Source organism: Alexandromys fortis, unplaced genomic scaffold (genome assembly GCF_014885135.2).
Source record: "Alexandromys fortis isolate MF-2015 unplaced genomic scaffold, M_Fortis_MF-2015_v1.1 scaffold_1, whole genome shotgun sequence".
NCBI classification, from domain to species: Eukaryota; Metazoa; Chordata; class Mammalia; order Rodentia; family Cricetidae; genus Alexandromys; species Alexandromys fortis.
In genome coordinates, this window is record NW_026067927.1 from 35,007,051 (window position 1) to 35,025,170 (window position 18,120).

General features: G+C 54.3%; 1 protein-coding gene across 4 annotated transcripts; it reads right to left on the reverse strand.

Annotated features, from left to right (window-relative positions):
- Positions 1-7: 7 nt before the first annotated feature.
- Pdlim7 (PDZ and LIM domain 7) lies at positions 8-15,857 on the reverse strand. 4 transcript variants are annotated; one of them, XM_050144144.1, is made up of 13 exons: positions 15,729-15,856; positions 14,702-14,808; positions 11,288-11,439; positions 11,153-11,183; positions 10,208-10,224; positions 9,815-9,951; positions 9,658-9,694; positions 8,627-8,694; positions 8,246-8,480; positions 7,068-7,248; positions 657-777; positions 455-570; positions 8-344 (listed from the first exon to the last, which is right to left on the reverse strand). In XM_050144144.1, the coding sequence occupies exons 2-13, from the start codon at positions 14,795-14,797 to the stop codon at positions 258-260; spliced, it is 1,278 nt and encodes a 425-aa protein (XP_050000101.1). In that variant the 5' UTR covers positions 14,798-14,808; positions 15,729-15,856; the 3' UTR covers positions 8-257. The 4 variants fall into 4 exon arrangements, with proteins under 4 accessions (XP_050000101.1, XP_050000100.1, XP_050000103.1 ...); XM_050144143.1 differs by lacking the exon at positions 10,208-10,224 and adding an exon at positions 10,587-10,705; XM_050144146.1 differs by lacking the exons at positions 8-344; positions 455-570; positions 657-777; ... (1 more) ...; positions 8,246-8,480; positions 8,627-8,694 and adding an exon at positions 9,101-9,451 and having other exon boundaries at positions 15,729-15,857.
- Positions 15,858-18,120: the final 2,263 nt, after the last annotated feature.

Consider the following 18,120-nt stretch of genomic DNA (forward strand, 5'->3'; position numbering starts at 1 on the left):
GCAGACAGCTAGATACAGGTTTATTGTAGCACTGGAACCGGGCCTAGTATGGCCAGTACCAGTGAGTGATGATGGTGGAGGAAGTGAAGTAAGGGGATTGTGAAGAAGGTGAAACAGGATTCAGGGAACCCCAGGATCCGGCCAGGAGTTGGGGCTGGGACAACCACTGCCAGCCCTACCCAGAAATGTTGAGGGTGATCATTCTCGATTTCTCACCCCTCAGGCAGGGTGGGGCGGCAACAGTATGTGGAAGGCACTCAGACGTGGGAGAAGGCGTGGCTCTTGCAAAGGGGCTTGTCCTTCTTGGAGTAGAAGGTCTTTCCTTCCAGGTTGATTTGACAGATCTGGGGACAATGAAGGTCCAGTCACACAAGGCTGGGGGGAGTGGGAGAGGCCCTTTCATCCCTCAGGCAGGCAGGAGATGGGTGTGGGGTGGGAGGAAGGGTGTGCTTACTGCACAAACAAAGCATGTGTCATGCCAGCTGAAGCCCAGAGCTTCCAGGAAGCGGTCTCCAGCATCAATCTTGAAGTCACAGCCTCGACATTTCGTGCCAAACATCTTCTCATAGTCTGGTAATGGGGTCATGGAAAAGAGGGTCTATAGTCACAATGCCCCCCCACCCGGGCCCTCTTCGACTTCCTAGGCCACCGGATACCTCGCTCGCAGTAGGGCGCCCCTTCCTCCATGTAAAAGGCTCTATTGCGAATAGGTGTCTTGCAGGCAGCGCAGGTGAAGCAATGCACGTGCCAGGTCATCTTCAGAGCATGCATGATCTCCTGGAAGAGGCCACAGTCGCTGTCAGGTTCAGCCCAGCCCCCAGAACACAGGAAAGCTGGCATGGGCCCTCGCACTGCGTGAAATATTACATTTACATATGTACAGCTCCCAGAGCCACTGCCAACTCTCCAAGTCCGCATGTATTAGGTCTCCTCAGACTTGCATGTCTCAAACAGCTCCAGACTTTCCATCCCAAACCTGCTCCTCCCACAGTCAAGCCTTCCATCTGTTCAGGCCAAAATCCACCTCCTCTGTTTTATTTTTTAAGTTGTCTCATGTAACCCTGGCGAGCTTTGAACTCCTGAAGCTCTTCTCCACCTTCTGAGGGTGGGTTTTCAAGTGTGTGCCACCACGTCTGACTCGAAATTCCCCTTTTTCTCATACCCCACAGCAGTGAGTACCGAAGGGTCCACCTTTGAGACACACCCAGCCTGGTGACAATTCAAAGGCCTGCTGGGTACAGAGTTCAAATGGCCTACACAGCTTATGAAGGTCCTGTCTTTAAGAAAAGCCAAGCCCTGCACAGGATCCAGCAGTCAGGCCTGTCCTGTTCCCTCCCCTCACTCACACGCCCATCATGCCACACCAGCCTTTTGCCTGTCGCTGACACGCCAAGCACACCATTGTTGGGGCTACATCCCAGCTATCCTTCTACCCACACAGGTCCTCTCCACCTGAAGTCTCCCCAACTCTGACTTTCTGTGTAGAAGTCATTCTCCCCACAGAGCCCACTCTGACACCAGTGACCACTCCAAGTCACCTTTCCTACACCACACTGGCAGGGCCTCTCCTATCCTGGAACATTTACTTCACTGACACCCTCCCTCTTCCCTCATCCTTCTTAGACGAGGAAGACCCACTCTGTGAATGGATCTATTCCAACGGTGCCTAACCCACTGTGGGTCCTCAGTGAACTTGGCCCCAGAGGATGAGCTCTCCTCAGGGACAGACTGGTCATCCTGGAACTGTTAAGTTCACCTCAGCCAGAGGCTGTGGAGGGGCACTCGGCAAGAGCTTTATCCTCTTGTAAAACATGGCTACCTATCTTGGGAACTAAGTACCTGAACCCATTCTTGTTGGACTGTTTAGAAAATGACCCCAGGTTTGCAGCCAGAGACCCCAGGTTCTTATAAGCCAGATGGGTCCAAGTGGAGCCTGGGTCACTCGGGGATTACCTGAACTGATTCAAATGGTGGTTCTGACAGGTTCAGTGCGAATGATGCAAAACCTTTTGTTTTTCTTGGTGCCTCTCGTGTGCTAGGCTACTCTACCACTTAACTATACCTAGCCCAGATCTGCAAATGATGCTCACGGACTCAGAAATACAAGCGTGGCCATGCCAAACATAATTCTGGGGGACATCTTAGCTCTGAGATGACAGTACATTTGTACTCTACAAAACTACACAGCCTAGTCATCTCTGTGTCTGGCACCTTACTGCCCTGGTTCCCCCCCTCCCCCCAAAGCTTTCTGAAGATCAGACCGCCTTCACTCCCCCGTCCACTTATCCCTCCCCCTCTCAAACGACACCTGAGACACAAACTGTCCTTCTGCTTGTGGCCTTCTCTGAGGGAATGCCCACGTGTGCTGGCCTTCACAAGTGTTTACTGACCACCTTCCACCATGGGGCACAGTCCTTAAATCAAACAGTTCTGCTATTGACTCAGAGTCCACAGCAAGGGGTGCAGGACAGGACAAAGGACACGGGACAGTGAGGTGACTGTGGAGCGGTCTGATGGGAAGAGAAGGTATTGGTGGGGAGAGCAGTGATGGTGCACCGCCTTTCAATCCTAGCACTGAGGAGGCAGACACAGGTGGATCTCGGAGGTTGAGGCCAGCCTGGTCTACAGGGTGAGTTCTAGGACAGCCAGGGCTACACAGAGAAACCCCGTCTCAACAAATAAATAAGTAAACAAATTAACTAATTAATTAATTAAAAGGTATTCCTGGGGTTGGAGAAATGGATGTACTGCCTTAAAGGGGACCAAAGTTTGGTTCCCAGCACCCATTTTAGGCCAGCTGTAACTCCAGGTTCAGGGCATCTGACATGCTTCCCCTGGTTTCTAAGGGCACTTGCATTCATTCACGGGTGCACATGCCATTAAAAAGAAAAATAAGAGGAAGATGAAGAGGTTTGTGAGGAAGTGACAGCTAAATCCAGGCTGAGGAAGAAGGCGGTGCTAAGAGGATCTAGGATGCCAAGGTTCTTCGGGAGAGGGACTGGAGCTCTCTGAGAAGACGGAGAGCCTGGAGGGCTGCCGCATGAACGCGAGCAGTAAAGTCCATGACTGGACAAGAACAGAGCTGTCAGGCTACCCCTAGATTGTGCCAGGTGTCCAGCAGTAGACCCCCTACTCTGACAATGCTGACATCATCTGAGGTTTGTGCTGTTCTCCGAGTCCTGCGTGTGGGTGTGGAGTCAGGAGCAGGGAGGATTTAGGGTCCTTACTGGAACACCCGGAAGACTGATGAGGTCACACTTTTATCCCTGGTAGGGTAAGTTCCTTCCTTTCAGGCAACTGATGAAACTCCTTTGCAAGGTATGTGGCCATCCAAAATAAAGGCTGTGTTTCCCAGCCTCCCTTGCAGCTCGGTGTGGTCACTGACTGGGTTCTGATTAACAGGTTGGCAGCAGAAGGGCTGACTGACAGCACCCTTTAAAGATGGGTGCCTCCCGTCTCTTCTTCCTCTTCTGATCTGGGGCTAGCTGGAATGTGGACACCTTGGCCAAGGCCCAAGAGGCATCCTGGACTACGAGTCCATGCTGAGAATGGCTGGACAACAAAATGAAGTAGCCTCAGTCTACCTACCATTCAGTCCCAGGCCACCTCTGGGTGAAGTTCTTAAGGGTTCTCTATTCCTCACTAATCTGAGTGTCACACTGGGAACTCTTTGGCCACACCCAGCAGCCTTGCCTCTGTATCCAGAGAGGAGGAAACAGAAAGCAGAGAAGCCCAAGCTGGCAGAAAATCTGACACTGGAGTGGCTCTGGGCTCAACATCACACTTTCTGTTTGTTTTCTCAAGACAGGGTTTCCCTGTAGCTTTGGAGCATGTCCTGGAACTATGGAACTAGCTCTTATAGACCAGACTGGCCTCACAGAGATCCGCCTGCCTCTGCCTCCCAAGTGCTGGGATTAAAGATGTGCGCCACCACCGCCCAGCTCTCAACTTCGTACTCTTACCCCTTTCCAGGTCTCAGTCTCTATAGTGCAGAATAGAAACCCACTCTTACCTGTTCTGCTCCCCCCCCCCTTGAGCCCAGGACACCTACAGTCCCCGCACTTCCCCAATGAGAGCACCTGGGAGTGGGCTCCCCTTGGGTCACAGGCTAGACCTGCCTGCCAGGTTTACACTCTGGCTACACATATCAATGAAGTCTCAAGTCATGTTTTGAGGGTAGCCAGGCTTGTGCAGGGAAAACCTGGTTGGGTTATGCTCTTGTGTTTAGCCTTTGAGGGACAAACAGGGTTTGCATCAAATGTTTCAAGTACTGGCATGTTATCTTCCAGTCTCGGCGTGGTACATTAGTAGACACTGGGCTGGTTGCTCGTGGCTTTGAACACTCCCTTCACTTCTGCTGGCAGCTGCAACCCAGACTGGAGAGCCAAAGCACAAGTGGCCCTCAGAGCCCTCAAGTCCAGTCTGCGGCTTTGATTAACAATGAATCAACAATACTTGGGAAGCCTGAACTGGACAGATGCAGACACCTACTTTTTGTTTTGTTTCTTTGTTTTGAAGACAAGGTTTCTCTGTGTAACAATCCTGGCTGCCCTGAACTCACTCTATAGACCAGGCTGGCCGCAAAAACAGATCTACCTGTTTCTGCCTCCTGAGTATAGATGCTACTTCTTGTTCTTGTCATTATTCCTTAAACAATACAGTGTAACAACTTTCTATATTACATTTCTGTTTTATCAGGGATTATAAGCGATCTAGAGATGGGCTGAAGTATAGAGGAGGACGTGCATCGGTCACATGCAAGTGATGCTACTTTATGTAGGAGAATTGAGCACCAGTACCTATGGGGTCTGGCCGGGACCAACATCCCTCCCCCCATGGCCAGCTAATGTGACAAGCACACTGGGCTTCCTACTTCCCATGTAGTCAAGGGGGACGGATAGTATTTCTAGCCAATAATGGAAGTCAGTTTGTATTTTTTGGGTTCAAATGCAAAACCTTACATGCAAGGCGTAGGCTTGATCCTAGCACACCCTACCCCACTAAAAGAACGGTATTTGCCTTGTTTCTCCCGCCTGGGTCTCAGAAGTCACCTAACAAGCATTATATAATACCAGGCACCCCTGAGCATCACTCTAGCCCAGGAATTCTTTTGACTGAAATAAATAACCCTATTTCTAGCAGTGCAATGGTCTTTTCTGTTACTGCAGCCGAATGCAGTCCCAGTTGGAGCAGCAGCTGTCTCAGCCATTTCCCTTCTTAGGGTAACATCAGCCTGATGTATTTCAGGGCGCTACCCATCCCTCAGTCACCATGGTTCAGATGGAGCTCCAAGCCACCTGTCCATTTCAACAGGATGGAGATTCACCTGACAGCTACAGGGGTAGGCAGACTCCAGCCCCAGGCAATCAAGACTAGGGGAACTTGACGTGACTCAAGCTAAGCCGATGAGCGGCAGCATCAGAACCTCCAGGTACCAGTAGGGCTGAGGTGGTGTCTCTACTGCAGAGCTAAACTGGGGAAATGAAACCTTCTCCAGAGAAGAGCATGCCGGGAATGAATCAAGCCAACAAAAGTAAAAACAGGCAAACTCGGGAGACCATGGTGTTTGGCTGTGCCTGAAGTTAGCATCTTACATCCCTGGCTGTCCTGGAACTCCCTTTGTAGACAGTCTGGCCTTGAATTCACAGAGAGCCACTGTCTCTGCCTCCTGAGTGCTGGGATTAAAGGTGTGCGCCACCACCACTTGGCTTTTTTTTTTTTTTTAAGGACTTATTTATTTAGTATGTATACAGTGTTGTGACTGCACACCAGAAGAAGGAATCAGTTCTCATTATAGATGGCTGTGAGCCACCATGGGGTTGCTGGAAATTGATCTCAGGACCTCTGGAAGAGCAGGTAGTGCTTTTAACCCCTGAGCCATCTACTTTTTTTCTCTAACTCTTTCAGGTTGGAGAGGTGGTTCAGTGGTTAAGAGCACTTGTTGCTCTTGTAGAGGACCCTGGTTTGGTTTTCCAGCACTCACATGGTAGGTCGCAACCACTTGTAACTCCCAATTCCAGGGGACACTGTCTTTCTGCCCTGAGAGCACCAGGAGTGAATGTGATGCACACACATATATACTGGCAAAGCACTCAACGCCCATAAAAGAAATACACCAAAATTAAAAAAAAAAAAAAAAAAAAAGGTTGGTCTTTTAAGACTATCCTGGCTAGTTGGGTGGTGGTGATAACAAACCTTTAATCCTAGCACTCAGGAGGCAAAGGCAAGCAGATCTAGGAGTTTGAGGCCAGTCTGCTCTACCGAACAAGTTCCAGGACAGCTAGAGCTGTTACAAAGAGAAACCCCATTTCAAACAAACAAAAAATGGATCCAGGCTGGTATAAACTGAAGCTATTACTGTTGTTCCTTTTGGAAACTACAGCTCCCAGATTCCTCCTGGATTACGGACACCTGCGCGCACGGGCGCGCACAGGTGCAGGACATTTCTCCCAGGTACCCTTGCACTTCTCGTTAAAAGGCGAGCTTCCACGAGGTCTCGCTCTCTTGCACACCTGTCCCTTATCGTGTCCCCCCCCCATTAAAGCGCACCCACGTGGGAACTGCGTGTCTGTGTCTCCTCCTTTCATGCGTGTTTTGTCTGTCCTGTGTTTGTCTACACACACACCAGCCTTTAAAAGAATAATAATTACTAGAATGCTTTTTGTTTTCTCCAGGCAGAGTCTCACCATGTAACCCAGACCGGCCTATTACCCATAATCCTCTTGCCTCTGCTTTCCAATTGCTGGGATTAGAAGCAAATGTCACCATGCCTGATGAGGCTGTTTGTACACGGAATGGAACCAGGGCCTTGGACATGCTATGCGAGTCTCCACCACTGAACTACAGTCTCGGCTGTCAGGTGGTTAGGATCCTGGAGATTCATGCTGAGAGCCCCACACTGAACAACGCTGACAAGCTCAATGTTTACTTTCTTGCCCGCCCACCTGCCCACCACCGCCCACCTGCCCACCGCCCACCACCCACCGCCCACAGTCCTCCTGCCCACCGCCCACCGCCCTCCTGCCCACCTACCCTCCTGCCCACCGCCCTCGTCCAGCCCCACTCACTCCAGTGATCTTCTTCTTGCATTTGGCACAGCTGGGTGCATAGCGCACATCATAGCAGGAGGGGCAAAAGATAGCCCCCTTCTCCTCGAAGAAGCCACCCTCTTCCAGAACCTTTCCACACTGGCTGCACACAAATTCTTCAGGGTGGTATGCGTGGCCCAGCGCTACCAGGTAGCGGCCCCTGCAAGGAGAGAGCATGAATGCAAATGAGGTAGATACTCCAGGAGGAAGACAGGCCTAGTCTCTCCATACAGAAGAGGAACCAAACATAAGGGCAACCTCTCTTGACGATGGAAGCTGTTTTGGTGCCCTGGTTTGAGAGGGAGCTTGAGACTACCAAGACACTCCTGGGGGACTACTGTCCACTGCGAAGACGAATCTTCAACAGACCCTGGTGAACACCATCCTGCTTGCCTGCTCCATTTTGACTGAGCAGGGGCCTGGAGGCCCTAGAGAAATGGAGGGGATATTTTACATATCCTTTGACTAAGGGCTGATGGGAGACAAGAGCATCCCACCAGGGCCAACTAGGAAGGTTCTAGAATCTGGCTCTGAAGGACTGTGTGACTGGCTGTGCTCCAGGGAGCAGTGCACAGAGGGAGGTACCTGTGGCCTATTGGTTCTGAGAGCAGCAGCTTAGCCCAAGCGTGAGGGGGAAGCGGCAGACAGGGAGGCCTTCTTTATCCAGAGTGTGGCAAAGTGAGAGGCACAGCTTCAGAGTGCCGCTGGCACCTCCCTGCTCTCCCTGCTACAGACTGGTGTGCGTGTGGTAGGAAGTGTAGGATTAAGAACCTGAGGATTGGGGGCTGCAGGGACGGCTTGGCAGTTAAAAGCACTTGCTGCTCTTCCACAGGACCCAGCTTTGTGTCCCAGCACCCACATGAAGGCTCATAGCCTTCTATAACTCCATCCAGTTTTCCAAGGAAATTCAACATCCTTTTCTAAAGGTTTCTGTGGGCACCAGGCATGCAAGTGGTGCACAGATACACACATGGGCTACACACCCATACAAAAAGCAAAATAAATTTAAAAAGATCTGAGGTTCCACACTAGATCCCACCCTGCTTCAACCAAATTCTTAATTCTCTCAGAGTAGCAGCCGAGGTATGGCAGGTGGATAAAGCAAGCCAGGATCAGGCTGCGGCACAGGAAAGCCGGGGTTGGGGGGGACCACTCACCGGATGATCTTGTGGCACTGGTGGCAGATGGGAGTCTTGCCATTATTGCTGCCCCCTCCTGCGCCCCCTCCAGCTGCGGCCTGCACTATGGAGGTGCGGTTCTGCAGAGGCGTGGGTGTGGCTGGCTGGCTATGCCGGGTCAACACTGTGCTAGTTTTGTCTGGGGCATAGCGCTCGGCAAATGCAGGGTCCACAGCCCAGGGTGGGCGGCTGGTAGGGCTGGGGGTGGTGGGGCCTGACAGCCAAGGAAAGTAGATCCAGAGGGGTACTCAGGGAGCCCAAAGTGCAGAGGGTAGAGCCCAGGGTCGCCTACAAAAGCCCACCACCCCTATGATCGTGGAGGCTACCCACCCTTCTTCAGACCCAAGCCCACTTTCTTACCAGGCCAGGGTTCCTGGGGTATAGTTGAGGCTGGGGCTGGGGCTGGGGCTTCTGTCCTGGGCACCTGGCTGCAAGATCTGCCATTCAAGGCCCTGCCTGGCTGAGGCTCTGGGCATGGTCCCACCCCCTAACTTCAGTTGTGCTGGCCCCATGGATAAAGCATGAGGGCATGAGAGATGCTGGAATGGATTCTGGGTCCCTCCAGGGTACAGGTAGGAAGGGGTGCTTCCCCCAAGTAGGTTAGAGTAGGTCTGCTGTGTAGAGCGTGGAAGCAGGGCGGGGGCTCCTGCGCCTATGGCAGCCTTTGAGTCTCCTCTCATACGGGAGAACCACAATAAGGCACCATCATCTTTGTTAGGTACTTCCTCCCACCGAGAAGCAGACCATAGGACCCACGCCAAGTCTAAACCACTTAACATCCCGTATGCAAAACATAACCAGACCCAACAAGACAGAAGACAGAGGCAAAGGAAGCAGGGCTGAGAACGTTTATTTTCATGCTCAAGGCAGTGCAGACCTGGCAGACAGTAGTACCACAGGGCCAAGAGGGAAGACAGTGTCAGACGAAGCCAGGCCCTGTGCCAGGCGGGCTTGCCAGGACCAGGCCAGAAGGAGGTTCAGGTCAGGAACATGAAAGCGGTAGGCAAAGCTTGGGGCACCAATGGGGTGCCCTGGGAGGGAGTAGCAGAGAAAGGACAGCAGAGGGCAGCAGGCTGGCAATGGCCAGGCTACGACTGCACGTTGAGCACGTGGGCAGAGCGCTGGTGGTGCCAGTCCCGGAGGCGCGTATAGCGTGGGCTCTGTAGCTCCAGGACATACTTTTCCCTGAGGGGCAGAGAGAGAGAGAGAGAGAGGAGGAGGAGGAAGTAAAAGGAAGGAGAGATGGAAGGGAGGCAGGGAGGATGGAGGGAAGGAAAGATGGAAGGGAGAGAAGAGAGCCCTGGCAGGGGAGGGCCGGGAGCAGATGCGGGCAAGTGGCTGGAACGGAAGAGTGGGAGGTTAGAGAGAGGGGCTAGTGCCCACACTTTTACCTTGACTTCTTCATGTATTCCTCATCCGGGTCTTGCACTGAGAGGATAGAGGCAGGCATTGACCAAGAGAAACAACGGTCACCCAGCCTCGAGTGCTGGCAAAGTCAGGCCTAGGCTAAGGCCCAGAGAGTCTGCCCTGACCTGGGCCAGCACTTACTGAACTCTGTGCCCGTGAGGTGGGCAAGGATGCGGAAGGAGCGGGACTGGCCTGTCCCCGGCCGTGGCCGCCAGTCTTCGGTATCCTCCATCAGCCGCTGCTTGCTGGCATCTGGGACCAGCTGTCTGAGCAACTGTCTGTGGGAAGGGTGTGGCTCAGAACCTCTGGTTCTGGGTGAGCACCAGGGGCAGCCCCTCCCAGGATCTGATGTGCAGGGGTTACGGTGACAGGTGAGAGAGGGGAAGGGTGAGGGGGTGGGGCAAAGGGCCCTGCTGGATAGGTGGGTAGGTAGGGAAAGGAGAGCTAAGAGGAGGGTAGCCAGGGCAGGGAGGGGCTACCACCCAAGGTGCCGAAAGGAAGGAAAAAAGTGAGAGGAAGAGGGGGCTCACTGACTTGTCAGGGGTCTGCACCTGTGAAGGAAATAAGACAGATAGACAAATAAAGGGACAGACACGGGAGAAGAAAGGGGGGGAGATCAGAGCAGTGGAGAGGGAGGCAAGGTGGCCGTGAGTGTCTGAGACTCGGCCGGCCCAATACCACATCCCAACCCCAGACTGCCCAGGAGGGCGGAGCCTGTGCAAGAGCAACAGCCTTAGGTGGGGCTCTATGCCCACAGCCCTACCCAGCCGCCAGGGACTGCTGCCACACGGTTAAGGGGCTGGGGTACAGCACAGACTGAGCAGTAGCGGGCAGCTTGTGTGTGCTTGTGACAGGGCTAGACAGTGTGGACCACAGACAGGAGTGAGTGGGCGAGTGGGCGGGGCTGACATACCCATTCTGCTGCGGGGTGCTGTCAGTAGGTGGGGGTGCCCCAAAGGGCCGGGCCGTCTTGTTGAGGGAGGCGCTTGGTGCAAAAGTATACCTCGGGGGGTCGGCGGGAGGGGTCAGGGCCTGGGCAGAGACAGAGCCGGGCAGGGTGGGTGGGAGTGGGGGCTGAGGTGGGAGCAGAGTCACCACCACCAAGGACAGTGACAGGTCCAGCTCCACTTACACATCTGGCCAGAGGCTAAGGGTGGAGGGGTAACTACGATTTCAAGGAGCCCATTTGGAAGTGATGAACTCAACCCACTCTGTGCCAACGGAGACCAAGGACGGGCAGGCACACACAGCACAGGCTCGTGGAAAGAAGCAGGCAGACAGACAGGCAGGCACGTGTGCGCCCAGACCGTGCGGCAGCTCCTAACTCCACTCTCAGTTCCCACATATTGCCTATACTGGCACCTGCCCTCTGCCCTTAGCCAGGAAGAGGGTACCACAAGGCTGGGTCAGGGAGGGCAGGCCAGCCCTTTAGTTCAAGCCCCTCCCTTTCTCAGCCTAAATATTGCTCGCACAACCTACCTTCTGTGGTTTGCTCTGAACAGGCTGGGCCCTGGAGAAGAAGAGAAAGGAATGACGGCAGGTGAGCCAGACCAGAGATGCCCTCACCCCTTCATCCTGGCTCATCCCCCACCCCTCCCCCCCCCCCCCCAGTACCTGCTAAGACCCAGGCTGAGGCGCTCCCCACAGGCACGGATCTTGTTCTGGGCCTCAATGTGTGTGAGGTTCCCTGCGTTCTCGCCATCGATGCTCAGCACCCAGTCTCCCACGGCCACGCCAGCCTGTGCAGCTTTGCCCCCAGGAGTGAGCTGGGGGGAGGAAAGGTCAGAGGCCCATGGGCACACGCACACCCAAGCTGCACAACTGGCCATTCCATGGCTTGATTGTCTGTTCTCCTCTGTGACCGCCCCCCCTCACAGTCCAGACACAGCTAGCAGACAGCTACCTTCAGGCTAAAGGCCACACTTGCAAGCTAGGACCACAGCCTTTGAGGTCTCTGTTGGTCTGCTCTGGAGGCTCCTTCCCCAGGGGTTGAAGGCCTTCATCCATGTACTCTTGCTCTCACTGCTGCATACTCTTTTCTTTGTTTTGTTTTGTCAGCCAGTGCTGGTGACCACCATTCCACCAGGCCCACTACATTCCCTCATTTGCCACCCAAACCAGAAAATTCCCAACTCAAAGCCAAAAGAACCAGAGACATGGTAGTCATCCAGAGGTCTGAAATCAAGGGCCATTCAGCCATCTGGCAAAGGGCCTGCCACCACATAGAGCAGGCCGAGTTTACACTTCACAGGTAGTAGGAAAAGCGGGGTGCAGGCTATCAGAGGCCCAGCGGGCTCCTCAGGTGAGCTGATGCAGTGTGTACTGAAGCAGAGGGAAGGCAGAGAGGTTCTGGGGATGCTAAGGACAGTCTCTGACTCAGACTGCAGACACTAGGACAGAAGGGGGAGCTGGACTTGACAGCTCTATTCTGTGCCTGAAGGGGAGATGAGCAGAGAAGAGAGAGGGTGAGTCACAGCCCTTTCTTTACCTGCTAACAACCGGTAAGAATAGCAACTCCCAGAACACCTAGGATTGACACCGCATCTCCCAGCGTGCTTGCAGAGGAGTCTGGGGACACACCCTGCTCACACTCAGAAAAGACACAGCACCGCCAACACCTGAATTCAAGTCATGCAGCCAGCAAGAGCTGCAGCCAAGGTTTGAATCTCCACCAGAACAGGGCAGCTAGGCTGTGCAGGGGGTCGCAAGTGAGGGGAGCTTCCCATAAAGACTCTGGGGAGCTGGGCGGTAGTGACACACTCCTTTAATCCCAGTACTCAGGAGGCAGAGGCCAGTCTGGTCTACATACTGAATTCCACAACAGCCAAGACTATAAAGAGACCCAGTCTCAAAATAAATAAATTATCTTTTTTTAAAGAAATTAAAAAAAAAAGACTTTAGGTACCAAGCCTAGCACTGTACACACACAATGCCAACACTCGGGCACACTGAGCAGGACTGGCAGTTCAATTCCAGACCTTGTCTGAAAAGAGACTCCTTCATGCCTTAGCTAATTTGGGGTCTTCATGTCCCGCTCACCTTTATTTCACTCCCATCAGTGCCTTATAATGGGGACAGGGAAGTGACACCCCAAAGGGGAAGTGACTTGCGCATGGTCACGGTGAGTCACCTCACCGATACATGGAAACCTGGTTTAGCCACTCCTTCCTATACAGGCTGCTTCCTGAGAGGTGCGGGGTGAGACCGAGGTAGGGAGGTCTTCTGAGGAGGAGCAATTGGCCCCTAAAGGAGTGGAGGAGTGAGGAGGCAGGAGGAAGCATTTGAGGGGTCAGACAGCAGGCAGAGTGGGAGAAGGCAGCATGGGGGGCCCTTTGGGAAAGGTGGCTAGTGAGATTAGGAGGGAGAAGGCAGGGGACTGGACAGTGTTACAGATGGGGGTGAGTCAGCCTGGGAGCTCCACTGAGCAGCCCAACCCCCAAATCCCAGACATTACCTCATTTTCCAGGCCTGGGCCCACAGCCAGCCCTAGCCCCTCCTACCTCCCTCTACTCCGGGGTCAGGGGAGGGATAGCGAGCTGGCTGGCCCAATTTAGAAAAGCCCACCCCACCCATCAGGGCCCCATTCCAGGGCAGGGCTCAGCTGGTGGCCCCACCCACATGTTAAGGCTGCTGACAAAGGAGCCCAGGGACCAGAGTGCCCCCAACAGGCAACATCTCAGAGGCCATCATTACCGACGAAGAAACCAAAACCTACACCACACTGGCCAGCACTTTCCCAGAGGGGAGGAAGAAGATGTAGGATGCATGCGTGGGGGAAGGGTCCATTGCTCTTAGTCACCCTGCTGGTTGGGGCGGATTCCAAGACAGCCCCAGGGAAGGGTCCTAGGAAGAAGATAGCCTGTATGCCTGCCTACCCTGAAGGATCCTGGGGAGAATGCAGTCTGAACGCCTGCCTGCCCTGGCCACCATGTCTGACTCCCACAGAGATGCAGCTTGGACATCCCTCTCAGGCTGAGCAGTGCTGGGAAATTCTCAGGCCCTTCTGGGCTGGGCTTGCCCTCGGTTTCCTGCCCACAGCTGCCTGCCTACTCCATGGCTGGGTGGGCCTTCCTAGGCAGGCGGATATCAGGGCAGGAAGTCCCTGCCCCCTTTTTGACCCTCTAGGTCAGTCAGAGATACCAAGTTGGCGCACTGCCTCAGGCGCTCTGGCACAAAGTTTGCCTTAAGTCCTACTGACACAGATGACTGATGGATGGATCAGGTGAGAGGCCCACCAATGGGACTCAGAGGCCTAGACCTAGGCCAACCCTTTTGGGTTCTGTTAACTAGCCACTGTTGGCCATCCCAGCTGGGGCTGCATTCTTGGGCTTATAAGGCAATCCCCCTGCCACAGGGAGGAGTCAGCTCCAGCCCCACCCCCACATCAGACAGAGGAATGGGAACAAGAATCCAAGAGGCCAGCCTCACTACACCTTTGCTTAGGGTCTAAGGTCACTATAGCCTGACAAGAACCAACAGACAGAGACTTGGGTCCACGCTCAGCTTGGGAAGAGATCCTCTTCCTTAACTTTACAGAATGGAAAAGCCGTTTTGTGCCTCAATTCATATCCTTGCTCTGCCAGGGACTTGCTGAGTGAGCTCCTCCGTCCCTCCAAGTTCTGTCCCTTGGCAAAGGATGACCACTGCTATCCTTGGGTAGCAGTGACATTAAAGCTAGGTGCTGCTTGGCATCTGGCTCCACACGCTGCTCTTCAAGCTAAGACACTTCTTGGAGACATCAGCCAGGATCCCATACTGCAGAATCGGTTTCTCCTTGGCACTCACAGATCGCCAAGGGAACTTGGTGGGATGGCACCGAGTACCAGGTCAAAGCAGGAAAGCTGGGGGGCGGGGGCTCCTCTTCTACTAGCTACCTAGTTGGTACTCCCTGGAATAAGTGTCTATTTGGACTAGGATACTCCTGTCCCTGTCCCGTTGGCCCCAGAATGCTCCTGCCATTCCAATCATTTCCTGGAAACATGAGCACCCAAGAACCCTTGGGGATTCCGTTCCTCAGTCTAGGCTCACCCGAGAGATGGAGAGGGGCACATTGAAGTCCTTGCCCCCTTGCAGCCGGAAGCCCCAAGGTGCTGGTCCCTCCAGCACTACCTTGAAGGAATCCATGGTGTCTGTTCCTGTGAGGAAAGGGGAGATCAACACTGCAAACTGGCAGGCAGGTCCAGATCTCATCACTAGCATTGCCCAGGTACCGGAAAGCACAGGCGGCCGCTCAGCACACACAGGCACTGGGAGGCAGGTATCTCGTCGGGTTTGGCAGGCAGACCTCACAGGCAACAGGCAAGTTCTCCACCCTGCCCCCTGCTACCGGGAGGGTGAGGAAAGTCCTCATCAAGCTCGACTTCTTTTCTCCTCCAGGGGTGGGCTGTGGGGCTAATTGGCACTGCTTGGCCCAAGCTAACCTGGAATCTCAGGAGGGCGGCAGGGTGAGTCAGGGGCCAACTCCCCCTCCTTCCCCGGGTCCCAGCAGGCCGCTGGAGCCTGCTCGGACTATATAAGGCTTGTAAGCTGACACTGTGGAGAGCCCGTGGAGGGAGCACTTTAGGGGCTTGGGATGTGAGGGGGAGGGGTGGGAAGGAGACCGCTGGAGTGGGTTCTAGCCATTTTGGGACAGGTCGAGGCTGCAGGCAGCCAGGGCGGGACCCCTGGACACAGCAAGCGGGGGAAGAAGAGGGGTGCTGACTCTGTGGAGAGTGACGGGGCCAAGTCCCTAACGCGTGGCCAGGGACGGGATTCTTTCTGGAAGCCAGAGAAAGTAGTGCCACTCACGCACGAAGCTCCCTCCCTTTCCAACGTGACTCTGTTTCCCCTCGTCTCCCGCCCCAGCCCGGCGCTTGGCCGCGTCCCCACCGCACACGGTGGCGCAGGCGCCAATCAGCCCCACTTCGCCGCAGGAAGGCGGGGGCGGAGGCTGCGGCCGAAACTAACCGAGGGAATCTGGCACAGGCCACGACCGCCCACGCCCTCACCAGCACTTCGGAAGGCCACAGGACCCTACGGGCTGCAGCCCACGAAGTCCCCTCGCGCCCGCCCTTACCTGAGTGCCCAGATGGGCCGCTGCTCCGCAGCCTCCCGGAGCCGCGCTGGGATCCGCCGCTGTGCTATGACCCCGCCTCCGCGGACGCCACGCAATTTGAGCCCGCGGAAGGGGGCGGAGTCCTAGGCCACGCCCTCCCCAGGCCACGCGAGTGGACATCCCGGGGTCGGTGGGAGGACCCACCCAGTCTATAAGCCCTGAGTCTCCGAGAGAGGAAAGGAGAGATTGGGCATTTACCCGGGCACTTTCTCGAGCCCGATCGCCGCCCAGCCTGCACCCTGCTCCAGGCTTTCACCCAAGCCCCATGCGCCTCCCACTGGCGAAAGAGAAGAAAAAGCAGCCTTTTAAAACACCCAGGTTTTAGTGGTCTCCTTATTCTCCCTTTGTGGGGGAAAATGGCCTCATAACACCCTTCTGTCAGGGATAATGTAGAGGTCAATATGGACGGCACCGTCAGAGATTTCGGACTGCCTAAATTCCAGGGAATGGAGCGAGACAGGGTAGTTTCAAGTTAGCTTTCCGGGGGTTAGGGATGTAGCTCAGTGGTAGAGCGCCTGCTTAACTTGTCGGAGGCCCTTGGTTCAATCCCCAAAACCAATCAACCAAAGTGAGGCTCGCAGGACAATCTGGAAGCCAATAAAGAAGTGAGTAAGTAAGTGAATAGTAAGAGCCGACAGAGTCTCTGTTGTTCCAACAACAGAGTTGGAGAGGGCCCCTTGCTCCACTTGGGGCCTGGCAGTGTGAGTCCATCCAGACAGAACCGGCAGTCCACCGTCCTGCGACTTCCACCTAAGCTGCCAGCACCACTATCGGCATGGATTATATCCCTTTTATACCCCCACGGGAGTTCACAGTCCCTCCTATGGGGTTGGGGTGGAAGGGGCTGCCATGGGGTGTTCTCAGAGCCCCTACTTTACCCTTGGCGTTAGCCAAGGCAGAAGGGCAGAGGGAAAGCTGAGTTCCGCTGAGTGTTTGACTGAGTGGTGGGGTGCACAACCTCCCTTTGCTCCTCCCAGGACCACCGTTTACATCCCCTTTCTCCGTCATGGTCCCGACTACTCAAACTCCCTCCCGGGAGTTGTCACCTTTGAAGAAATCCTCCTCGGTAGGCTACTAATTGTTCTTCCTCTGGTGATCCCTTGTCTCCCAACTCTGCCGCTTTCCCAAGGTCTCCACGGCCTCCATCAAGTCAGCTGTAGCCTTCATGTTTCATCCTGCTCTGCTGAGGAATGCTGGCCAAGCTAGACTGAGCCACTTCCTTTTACTTTTTCTCTTTCAAGATCCGGTGCCCTCTTCTGACCTCTTCAGTCACCAGGCACACACGTAGCACACACACTTACATGTCGGCAGAACAGCCATACACATAAAAGTAAAATAAAGTCTGCTGATGTTGACCGGCTGTCCTTGAACGTGCATGGATTCCAGATCTTCTCGCCTCTACCTTCTGAGTGCTGAGATCACAGCACCAAGCCCAGAGCTTCCTCATCTAAAATGACCTTTCTCCCTGGCTCTAAGGCTGTCTTCCCCCACTAGCTCCTCATCTGTCTCCTGTCTGCGCCATCTGATCACTATTCTGACATCATAAGAGCCCATATTGTCCTTTGGTTTTCAGTAACACCGAAAATGACCGACCCATGCTTCTCCCTGAGGAACCACAGGCGTCAATAATTAATACCTTGTCCGATGTCCGCTAGGCCAGTATCTCAAACTCTGTGTCCCAATCCAAATTCCTCTAACTCCTTCCTGGTCCGAGTCAGTGACATCATTCACCCAATCTGCTCAGTAGAGCCTATGAAGTTACATGTCTTTTCTCATCGCCGTCATCCCCCAAATCTGCAGATTCCACCTTTAAGATTCTTCACAGCTAATCATTGCCGCTGTTCTGCTGCCATTTTTTTTTAATTTTTTTTGATGTATTTATTATGTGTACAGCCTTTCATGTGTGCTTGCATGCCAGAAGGGGGCGCCAGGTCTCATTATAGATGGCTATGAGCCACCATGTGGTTGCTGGGAATTGAACTCAGGACCTCTGGAAGAGCAGTCAGTGCTCTTAACCACTGAGCCATCTCTCCAGCCCTCTGCTGCCATCTTATGCTTCCACACTTACCAGTCTCAGTCCCCGAGCTGATCGCCCCGCTCCCCCCCTTACCCCTGCAGGCTTCATGAGTCGCCTATGTGATATTCTTAAAGCAGAGATCACACCTCATCTTTTAGCATCCAGTGGGCTCACAATACTTTTAAAATAAAACTGAAATCCTCAAGACCTACGCAAGACTAAGAAACTGGGTCAAGTGTTAAGCCTGGCGGCACAGGCCTGTGTAGTCCCAGCTACGGGGGGGGGGGGGGGGGGGGGGGGGGGGGGGGGGAGGGGGGGCTGGGGGGGGGGGGGGGG

Excerpts from the sequence above, each read along its gene's own strand:
- Pdlim7 (XM_050144143.1), bottom strand. The coding sequence starts at position 14,797 with ATGGATTCCTTCAAGGTAGTGCTGGAGGGACCAGCACCTTGGGGCTTC. Across the intron at positions 11,440-14,701 it reads TGCCCCTCTCCATCTCTCGG|CTCACTCCTGGGGGCAAAGC; the intron begins GTGAGCCTAGAC and ends TCCTCCCCCCAG. Across the intron at positions 7,249-8,245 it reads CAGTGCCACAAGATCATCCG|GGGCCGCTACCTGGTAGCGC; the intron begins GTGAGTGGTCCC and ends CTCTCCTTGCAG.